The sequence below is a fragment of the Prunus dulcis genome, chromosome 7 (genome assembly GCF_902201215.1).
Source record: "Prunus dulcis chromosome 7, ALMONDv2, whole genome shotgun sequence".
NCBI classification, from domain to species: Eukaryota; Viridiplantae; Streptophyta; class Magnoliopsida; order Rosales; family Rosaceae; genus Prunus; species Prunus dulcis.
In genome coordinates, this window is record NC_047656.1 from 10793534 (window position 1) to 10804383 (window position 10850).

Below are 10850 nucleotides of genomic sequence, written 5' to 3' on the forward strand. Positions count from 1 at the left end.
TTATTTATTTATCCGATTCGATTTTATAATTGGTGGGTCTTGGTATTTGGATTATTGTCTGGATGGCAATAAATTAGGAAAATAACCGAATAAATAAACAAATCTTTTTTATAGAAATTAAAAACCAAAAATGGGTATGATATTATTATTCCAAAATAAATCATTTTTTATCCATCCACGTCGCTTTGCTTCTAGAAGCTTTTGGCTTTACTGAGAACCCGACAGTCTGGGACCAAAGGACACGAACCTTGTTACCGTTTCCACACGTCGTCAACCCTTATCCTTTTCCTCTTTAAAACAACCAGTCAAACCCTCTTCTCAACGTGTACTTCAATTACCATTAAAGCAAAGCAAAAATGAAGAAAATAAAAAAGCTAAAAATTTATTTAAGAAAAACCCAGCCAAAACCAGCATAACTGAACTGATATCCATCTTGCATCCGAGTTCTTCGGTTCAATTTGCTCTGATTTTTCTTAATTTTTTTAAATAAAAAAAAAAACAGATTTGGAAATTTTAAAGTTCAAATTTTATTTTTAAAAAACCCCAACCAAAACCAGCATCACTGAACTAATAACCATCTTGCACTCAAGCTCTGTGGTTCGATTTCCTTTGATTTTTCTTAACCCAAAAAAAACGGATTTGGATATTTTAAATTTCCCAAATCTGTGTGCGGCGCATGGCAACCGTTGATTTACACCCCAGGCTCCATCCATCATTTTCTGTTCGCTTATAAATAGCCGAGTAGAGTGAGTGAAAGCCCACCTCACCATCCATCTTCTGAAACATTCTAGACAAAAAATTTCTAATTTTTATCGCCAAAAAAAGAAAAGGAAAAAAAAAAGCAAATGACCGAGTTAATACCTGGTCTACCAGAGGAACTCGGGCACGAGTGCCTGACTCGTTTGCACTACTCGACTCACCGAGTCGCCTCACGCGTTTGCCGCCGCTGGCAGGACATGCTTCAAAGTCTGGATTTTTACAACCACAGAAAGCAATCCGGGCGCACCCACAAGCCCGCTTGCCTCGTCCAGGCGCTTCCGGTTCAGACCAGGGTTGACGAGACCAAACCGGGTGGACCGCCCGTTTACGGCGTCTCGGTTTTTGACCCTGTGAGTGGGAGCTGGGACCGGGTGGACCCGGTTCCGAAGTACCCACATGGGCTTCCGCCGTTCTGCCAAGTGACGGCCTGCGAGGGCAAGCTCGTGTTGATGGGCGGGTGGGACCCGGCGAGTTACCAGCCCGTGAGGGACGTGTTCGTGTACGAGTTCACGACTCAGAGGTGGACTCGGGGAAAGGATATGCCGGAGACCCGGTCGTTCTTCGCCGCCGGCGAGTTCAACGGCCGGGTCTACGTCGCCGGAGGCCACGACCAGAACAAGAACGCGTTGAAATCGGCGAGGGTCTACGACGTGAGGGAGAACGAGTGGAGCGAGTTGCCTGGGATGAGTCAGGAGCGAGACGAGTGCGAGGGGTTTGTTTCCGGGTCGGAGTTTTGGGTCGTGAGCGGGTATGGTACGGACAGTCAAGGGGGCTTCGTGGGGTGCGCTGAGGTTTATGAAATCGGGTCGGGTCAGTGGAGGCGGGTTGAGGACGCGTGGCGTGCAGGTCAGTGCCCGAGGTCTTGCGTTGGGGTTGGGAAGGATGGGAAGCTGTTTTGTTGGGGCGACTGTGACTCGCGGGTTCGTGTCGGTACCAGCGCGGTTGAGTTGGGCCCGTGGGCGTTGGTATCAGGATCGGCTTACCAAGGCGGGGCGCAAGGGTCATTTTTGGTTGAAGGGCAAAATGGTAAATTGAGGAATGTGGAAGCTCCTGATGAGTTCTCTGGGTTCGTGCAGTCCGGTTGCTGCGTGGAGATTTGAGATTTTCAATTTTTCGAGTTTACAAAAAGAAAATTGAGGGTTGTCTTTTGTGGCTTTTTTTTTTTTCCCCCAACACCTCCCCCCAACTTTTTTTAGCAAAAAGATAAGTGTATTTTTTAAAGTTGTAAGCGGATTTTGTATCAGCTTGTAAATACTTTTTTGGTTTTCAGATATTTTGCATTAAAAATTGTGTGAGACTTTCGAAAGCTGCGTTTGAAATTAAAAAAATTAAAAAAGGTTTATTTTTAAAGTCTACACACTCTAAATATGAAAGAGAATGTGATATTTTCTAATTATTTTCTCGTCATTATCAAACTCGGAAAAGAAATTTTCCTAATTCTCAACTTTCAGGAAATTATTTTCATCAAACAAAAGGGGCTTAAGAGTATTTGGTTTTGGTATATTTCAACAATGCTGTGAATTTAATAATGCACAGCATAGCAGTCTTTAGGCATGCTTTTGACATATTTAAAGATTCTCTCTCTTTCGCTCCTCCAGTGACGGGAAAAAAAAGAGTAAATTTAGGTTTTAACCACAAATTTTTTTTTACTTTTGAAAAAAGCCAAAGCTTTTTCAAAAAAGACAGAAAAACCTCTCAACTTTCAAATTAAAGACATGCAAATGTAAAGGATCCCTTAAGAAATCCAAAAATAAATAAGGGCAATTTTGTCCATTTTAGCTTGTTTTAAAAAATTTCTCTCTCCTTTGTGTTTTTCCAAAGTCTCCCAAAAAAAAGGTGAAAAAGATCCACTTCATTATGACACAAAACAAACGGCTGACAGCCGAATGCCTAAAAATTAAAATACTTTTAAATCTTTTTGGCCCACCACTTGTTGATCTTTCAGAACTGCATTAATATCATTTTGCTCCTTCAGAAATGCAAACACAACTATAATATAATTAAATTAACACCCACCCTTTTTCTTGCCGTTTTTCTTCCTGGTAATGGGGGGAGAACCTCAACAAAAAAGACAACACAGAAATCAATCCCGCCCTAAAAACCCTCAATAAACACAACCCAAGTTCAAGGTATGTCCTCAAAAGGTTCCCTTATATCTGTTTTGTCTGTTAATTTACTTGGATAAATTAAGAAGTTAAACTACGCAAAAATGATAAATTTGGGACTCGCCGTCAATTTACACATCTACAATTGCCCTGTATTATGATAGTCAACTCAAACCCAACCCTGTGAAGAAGTAAACCATTATCTCGACAATAATGAGCCAAGCTAGCATTTACAGTGAATCCCCTGTTAAGTAATCATGCATTACGATAGGAACCCTCAATTCTCTGGCAAATACAGTTCATTTCAATGCTAATAGGCAACTCAAACCCAACCCAACCCACCCCACCCCTACCCCCTCCCCCCTTTCTTTTCATTTCAATGTTTGGTACAAGATGCCTGACTTGGTTGGCCTTCACACACACATATTCAATTTGGTCTTATAATTTCCATGTTGAGGAATTATCAGTGAATCTCTCTCTCTCTCTCTCTCTCTCTCTCTCTCATCACAACCCCCATTAGCAACCGTTGTGTCTTCTGTGAATGTCAGGTTTCAAAAAGAATTCAGAATATTTTGGCCATTTTCGAGTAAATTATGGCCAACCTTAGTGGTGATTAAAATGCTCTATTATACAAAAACTCATTCCAATTGGACATAGCTAAAAGCTTCAAAGAAACACAAGCTCATGATCAAATGGGGCATTCAACTCAGGGTCGAACAAAGAAAACCAGAATACAATGCAGCAGTACTTTTAATGTCAACATTGATCCCAGGGAGTAGAATCACTGAATATTTATTTAGATCACAACTTCAAACATAGATTCTTCAACTTTCTGATTAAGCACCTCCACAAAATCCCACTACTGAGAGTAGTCCAAGCTATGACTCCGGCTCCTACTAAAGCTTCGGCTACGGCTCCTTGAACCATAGGGAGATCTTGAGCGTGATTGCTCCCGGTACCTTCTGTCCCTAGGTGAAATTGACCTGAATCAGAATAAGAGATGCTGAGTAAAACAGTTCTCATGGTGATATTTCCCCCCTTTACTGGTGCATATAGGTAAAAGATCAAAACAAATAAAATTAAAGTTAGCGCATACCTTGAGTACCGCCTCCGCCTAGGAGAAGGTGAATAGTAATCAGGACTTCGAGAGTAGGTTCGAGCATATCGCGGTGAACGAGAATAACGAGAGGAAGACCGTCTTCTATCGTATGACCGACCCCTAATATCAAATAACAAAGAAGATATAATTACAAGACAATTTGGTGGGGGATATGAAGTTGAACAAGTATAAACTGATCACATAGAGAATCAAATTTTACAAATCAAAATTTTAGATCAAAACGAGTCACTAAGATAAACATGATTGAACACCCTTGCAATCCTTCTCTCTTAAATAGAAAGACAAAAAACCCATCTAGACATGTAGCCAATTACTCTATTTAAAAATAGAACACTCACAATGTAGGGTATATCCATCAACAACAACATTACTTACCTAACACGGTCTCTTGCCCTCATTTCTGATGGCTTCTTTCTGTTTTCCTCAGCAAACACAACCGTTACTTCCCGTCCAAGGAGAATTTGCCCATCCATATGGTATTTGGCATCTGCAGCATCAGCAGGGTCTACAAACTGAACAAATCCAAAGCCACGTGGCTCCCTGAACCATACAATAACAGTCAGTATAACCGGGAAAAAAAAAAAACACATTCTTCTATCAATGTTACTGGAACCTTCTTGTATTACAGAAAATCCATATACATGGTCGAAACTCCAGCATGTTTTACAATGAGCATCATAAGCACAAATAGCTCCCCAGACTTTATACAATTCAAGTGGAAACATCACTGGCTGCTAACCTTGTTGGAGTCAAGGATAAAATTGGGTTGAAATTCTTCAAGACTTCAACTTCTTCTCAATGTGTTCAAACCAACTTTCTTCACATCTTCATGTACACTAAGACCAGACTTCAACTTCTTCTCAATGTATTCAAACCAACTTTCTTCACATCTTCATGTACACTAAGACCACCTTGAACACTCTTACTTACTTGATTGGTCTCTTCATAACAAGACTCTATATACTTCATTGTTGTCTTCAACACAGTACTCTTATTACTTCATTGGTGTCTTCAACACTTTCAATAAAAACAACCAAATTCCAATAAATATTTTAAGATACCAAAAACAAATTTACTATTCCCGTCATCAAACAATCAGATCAAACCAAAACAATTGTCACAATTCACAAGTTTTAGTTCAATTCAACCACAAAACACTCCCAAAAATTTCACATATTTTTTTAAAACAAAATCCCAGAATTTGCATAGATAAAAAGCATTCTTACCCAGTATAATAATCCCTGGGCAAGTAGATGTCCTTGAGGGGGCCAAATTGCCCAAATGGCCCACGTAAATCCTCTGGCCTGCAAACCACAAGCAGGAATATAAATTTCAGGACTTGAAAAATCAGAAGAACATAATTTTCTAATCGATGCAACAAAACCCAATTGCAGGAATATAAATCAAGCACAACCACAAATTTCAATCCTCCAAAATTATTACCATAAAATACATATTCTGGAATATATATATATATATATTTCACCCAAAATAATTATAGAAATTAAATCAAAATAAATAATAAAATACCTGCAGTTATGGCGAAGATTGCGAACCAAGAGACTGGTGGGAAGATCCCTACCACGACCTCCATAGCGACCTCTAGGGCTAGGGCTACGACGTCGTCTGCTGTAACCCCTAGGCGGTGAAGGGCTGTAACTGTAACTCCTACCCCTCATTTTCTTTCACCTACAACAGTCATCATGGCAAATTACAAACCAAAATCGATGATGAACCCTATTCATCATAACATACTAAAAACCGAAATTGAAGACGAACCTAAAGAAAAAGAAGAAGACGTACGGTATCGAGATTTGGGAACGCGATCGAAACTACGGGATCTGGTGTTTTCTGATCAATTGTTATGGTTGTGGCTGTGAGTCTCAGATTGGCTTTAAATAATTACATTCGAGAAGGTTCGGCTGGGGAGGGCTATTTTTGTCTACTATCTCCGGATATGTGTTTGATGAGACGTGGCGAAATCCAGCCGTTGATATGTACTGGATGGCTGTGATTGGATAGTAACGTCAGGGTAAAATATGTCTGCTGTGATTGGATTGGCTCGCGGTCTCATGTTTAAGTCTTTGGACATGCCCGAGTTTTAAGGGCTGTCTGGTAATGTTTTTAAAAGAGCATTTTTCATCGATAATGTTTCTTAAGAGCATTTTTATAAAATGTTTTTATAGAATGAAAACGAGAAAATAAAAATGTATTTTCAGAGAATAAAAACACATTTGGTAACTTAGTTGATAACTATTTTCAGAGAACAAAAATAGTGAAATCGCGTCTGGCAGTAATATGTGAAAATGACAAAAATAGTGAATATGTAATTTTAATTAAAATGCGTTATTTTTTTTTAATACAACATTATGTAATCAATATGTGAGTTTCAAAAAAAAAAAAAAAAATAGTACGTATATTATTTTTAAAAAGTATTTTTTTAATCATCTAAAAGAATACCATTTAATAAATAGAATAAAATTCTAAAGTATAAAACTAGAATTATCTTTTAAAAAAAAATTAAAATGAAACCTCAACCCAACCTTCTCTTTCACTCTCTGCAAACCCACCTCAATTCTATCACTCCCCTCTCTCTCTCCCCTTCCAGATACCTCTCTCCCTCTCTCTGTCTCTCTCTCACTGCAACCTCACCTTCCAGTAGCTTCCCAACTCATTTTCCTTTTCTTGGACTGAAAATTGATTCGGCAATTAGTTGTTCAACGATGGTGGTTCAATTCAATTGCGTAGAGATTTTGTTGGGTTCGATTGAGTAGCGGTGATGTCAATCTGATTCGATGGGGCGATGGTAATTTTGATTGGGTGATGGTGGTGGTTCAAGCTTTGTATGTGGTTCTCTGCTGGCAGCGTTTGACGATGGTTTTGGTCTGATGAGGAGAGAAGATTGAGCGAGAGAAGCAGTGTGTTTTCAGTGTTTGTTTTCTGCGAGAATGAAAACAGCTTTTTTCTATTTTCTACAAGTAGACGTGAAGTTGTTCTTGTTTTCATAAAGCGTTCTCCGTGTTTTCTGTTTTTGCCAACTGAACAGGTTTTTTGTTTGTTTTTGTTTTCTCAAAATGAAAATGGGCTCTCAAAACATAAACAAACGGGGCCTAAAAGTTCCAAAAATATATAGTGAGGACCTTAGGCCATCTCCAACCATAAGGCTAAATGTAGTTCATGGCTAAAAATTTAGCCCCCCAAAATATTAATTTTTTAAAGAATAGTGCATGGCTAAATTTTTCCATCTAGCCATGCAAGGCTATATTTTAGGGTCATTCATATTTTATTATTTTGAGAAAGGGAAGTTGGGAGTGCTTTAATGTTTGGTGGTTGAAAAGCACATGGTGGGGGCCCACTATGAATTTGGCCTAGGCCAAAGCTGGACTACATTTGGCCCAGTTGGAAGGCTAAAGGGCCAAATTTGGCCCTTTAAATTTGGCCAAAATTTTATTTAGCCCATGGCTGTAGATGAGTTTTGCATTATTTTAGGGCTATATTTGGGATATAGCCCACGACTGGAGATGGCCTTGTAGCACTTCCATTTATTTGCCATGATAAAATATACGGGGAGGGAAGCACACTTACTGTTCATGTAAATAGTATATGCCCTATCAATATTTTCGTTGCTTTTCCATCCATTGTCGTAGCAACTCAAGGGCAATTACTATTCACATGAGATTAATTTTATTTATATATATAAGATTAATAATAATAAAAATTGCTAGGTATGTATAAAAAAATATTATGAATTTTTTGGTAAGTTGGGAGGAATTTGGCTCGAGTTGACCAAAATACCCCTCTACGTGAGTGGCACTGGGTCAAAACTTAACATAATTGAGAGGAATTTTGTCAAAAATTGAAATGTGTCCTTGAATTGGTTAGAATTAAAAACTATAAGGATAAAATTGAAAAAATTGAAAATATAGGGGCCCAAGTGGTAAAATTGAGAAACTATAGAGACTATAAATGACTTTTTGCCAAACCAATTTATCCCTTTTTTATACGAGTGATATTTAGGAGATGGAGAAATCGAACAAATGACATTGATGAGTGCGTAAGTAAACATTCTTATCTACTAAGGAGACCCTTTACAAGTCCAATTTATCTTTTAAATGGATGTAATATATCACGATTATGTGAGAAAAACCAATTATGCTCTTATATATATTAAATAACTTAAACAAAAGATTTTAAATATTTGTATTGGTACGTAAGAATATAATTTATGAGATTCTCAAAAAAAAAAAAAGAAGAATATAATTTATGAAGAAGGGGATTTGAACTTGGGTCCAAAGGTATGAACTCAATGTCTTGACCACCTAAGAGCATGTCTAATGCAAGGGCAAGGGGCTAAGTGATGTTTTAGCCCCTCAAAATGGTACTACTCACAAAATATAGTCTCTCAATTTTTTTGTGGTTCTAGTGATGGTGAGGGGCTAGGGGCTAGTGGATAGAAGCTAAAACTCAAAACTTGTTATTTTAGTTTATTATTATTTTATTTGTGATAAAAATCAAAGCATAAGAAAAGCAACACACAAATTTATTTTTGGAAATAATTTTGAGCCATACTTTGAAACAACAATTTTGAGCAATATGAAAAAAGATGAACAAGTAGAAATGTTTGGAGTAATTGAGAGATTTTTTTAGGTGAGAAGGCGAAGAACAAATGGTTCGGTTTTTATAGAGTTCTGAGGAAAAAAAAAATATTGAACTAGTTAGGAACTGGAAAAAAAAAAAAGGTTCAGCAACTAGTCATTGGGTTGTTGCATTTTAGAGCGCCACATGGTAGCTCTTCAATGGCTGTTGGAGTCTTTTTTTTTTTAAAAAAAACTGACAGTGGGCCCCTTATCTTGGGCGGGCCAGCATGTGAGAAAAACTAGCCCCTTATCTTGCCTTAGGCTAAACTGGACTAGGCCAACACATGCATTTGCAAATGATTTTTTTTTTCATTTGAGGCCAAATCTGGACCTAGCCTAGGCCAGATCATGTCTAATGATCAATCCCATTAGACATGCTCTAACCAAACCCATATTCAAACTCTGACCCATATAATGAAGAATGAATTAGGGTTGGATGGATCAACCTTCGACTGTGCTTGAATTACACTGTACGAATTTTACTAACAATCCACTGGTAACATCATACGTGTAATTTACTCCAATAAAATTCTCTAGTGCATTGAGTGTGCATCACCAAACAATATTGTTGTATATTTTATTTTGGTCGTAAAGTATAAGTAAAAAGGCCTTACTAGGGATGACAATGGATCAAATCGAGAGTGGGTATGCCATTTCCATCCCCATCCATGGCTTCATACCCGCAATATTCAAATATGGTATTCCCCATCCCTACCTTTGTTGGGGAATGAGTTCCCCAACCTACCCAATTACGACAACAAAACAAAAAAAAAGAAACTACTTTGTTGAACAAGAAAAAAAAGCGAGCACAAGATATCTATCAATTCAATTTTTTTTAAACTACAAATCTAGACTATTTAAAAAAATTATTACATGTTAAAACCATGTCCAAGACTTGATCATCATTATAGAGGTAGCACCACCATCACACATCTTTATAATATATTTATATGAAAAATAAATTATATATATTCTAAACAAGGTGCGTTCGGACCCAAATACCATACCCGAAAATTTCTCCGAACTTGTCTTTATACTCTTTTTTTATCCTTCATATCCAACCCATTATGATTGAAGCCCCCAAAGACCCTTATCTGCAGGAAAATTGCCATCTCTAAGAGCATTTCCAAGGGTGTATGCAAATGAAAATAGGCAAAATTATATTATAACAACCTAGGTGGTATGTTGCCTACCCATTTGCCTCATGAAAAAAGTTGGTCACTTCAAGGGACTAGGCAATGCAAGTCCACAAATTATTATTATATTATTTATTTTTATGTTTTATATTTACTATTATATTTATAAAAAGTAGGTGAGATAGTGGAGATAATATTTTATTATAAAAAGCAAGTAAGGTCCGATATACCTCTTCATTTTGAAGTAGACAATGTTGCATTGTTGGGGAGAGTAGGTATATTTTGCATACCCATTTGCCTCTTCCTTTGTAGCATAAAAATATTGATGTGGCAAGGCAAATGAGGTTTGCCTACTCTTTTGCCTCTTCCCTTGGAGATGCTCACTATTAAGACTGGCATTTTAAACCAAAAAATTGAAAAACTGCAAATATCGACCGAGATTTTACCGCATCTAAACTGACCTATCACGAAAACTGACCGCAACATACAGTTTATAGAACCGATTGCAATATGCGGTTGCGGTTCCACATATCCAAATAATGCGGTATACCGCAAATCACAATTTAATTAATTATTAAAATAAATATTTATAATTATTTTATATTAACTAACTGAGGCTAGGACTTCATCATTTAGATGAATGTTTCTCTTTTCTCTTTTTTTTTTCTTTTTATTATATATATATATATGTATATACATATATATATATATATATATCTCTCTCTCTCTCTCTCCCTCATCTTCTTACTCTTTGTGGGACTCACCTAGGTTTTAAATGTATTACTAATGAAGTGTATTCTCCGCCTATTGTTTTTTTTTTTTAAATCTCAGTCTTGAAGAAATATCGTTTGAATATTTAGTGAATTAATATAACTTAATTAGTAAATAATTAAACTTTTATATAGGAGGAACTTGAGTTTCAATTAGTATTGCAAACTCATCGGTTGTGTTGGAAATTTTTTTAAGTTATTATTAGTGAGTTAGCCGAGATAATCTCTATCTTACAATAAACTATTTAGTTGATTAGTTGTGCATTAGTGGGATTGTGGATTGTATTGGTTTATTTTTAATAATAAAGTTCATTCTCTCCGTA

At 37.0% G+C, this 10850-nt stretch overlaps 2 protein-coding genes across 3 annotated transcripts; one reads left to right on the top strand and one right to left on the bottom strand.

Moving 5' to 3' along the window:
- The first annotated feature begins 641 nt into the window (after nucleotides 1–641).
- On the top strand, nucleotides 642–1937 carry LOC117635869 (F-box/kelch-repeat protein At2g44130-like). The gene has a single exon (XM_034370247.1). It carries the CDS (start codon nucleotides 846–848, stop codon nucleotides 1857–1859), a length of 1014 nt encoding a protein of 337 aa, XP_034226138.1. The 5' UTR covers nucleotides 642–845; the 3' UTR covers nucleotides 1860–1937.
- Nucleotides 1938–3490: 1553 nt separating this feature from the next.
- LOC117636079 (serine/arginine-rich SC35-like splicing factor SCL33) lies at nucleotides 3491–5883 on the bottom strand. 2 transcript variants are annotated; one of them, XR_004586986.1, is made up of 7 exons: nucleotides 5788–5850; nucleotides 5515–5673; nucleotides 5211–5288; nucleotides 4724–5001; nucleotides 4360–4524; nucleotides 3961–4083; nucleotides 3491–3847 (listed from the first exon to the last, which is right to left on the bottom strand). XR_004586986.1 is itself a non-coding variant. In XM_034370524.1 (6 exons), exons 2-6 carry the CDS (start codon nucleotides 5661–5663, stop codon nucleotides 3724–3726), a joined length of 639 nt encoding a protein of 212 aa, XP_034226415.1. In that variant the 5' UTR covers nucleotides 5664–5673; nucleotides 5788–5883; the 3' UTR covers nucleotides 3491–3723. The 2 variants fall into 2 exon arrangements, 1 of the variants encoding a protein (XP_034226415.1); XM_034370524.1 differs by lacking the exon at nucleotides 4724–5001 and having other exon boundaries at nucleotides 5788–5883.
- Between the last annotated feature and the right edge of the window lie 4967 nt (nucleotides 5884–10850).

Excerpts from the sequence above, each read along its gene's own strand:
- LOC117635869 (XM_034370247.1), top strand. The coding sequence starts at position 846 with ATGACCGAGTTAATACCTGGTCTACCAGAGGAACTCGGGCACGAGTGC.
- LOC117636079 (XM_034370524.1), bottom strand. The coding sequence starts at position 5,663 with ATGAGGGGTAGGAGTTACAGTTACAGCCCTTCACCGCCTAGGGGTTAC. Across the intron at positions 5,289-5,514 it reads AATCTTCGCCATAACTGCAG|GCCAGAGGATTTACGTGGGC; the intron begins GTATTTTATTAT and ends TGTGGTTTGCAG. Across the intron at positions 4,525-5,210 it reads CCCAGGGATTATTATACTGG|GGAGCCACGTGGCTTTGGAT; the intron begins GTAAGAATGCTT and ends TGTATGGTTCAG.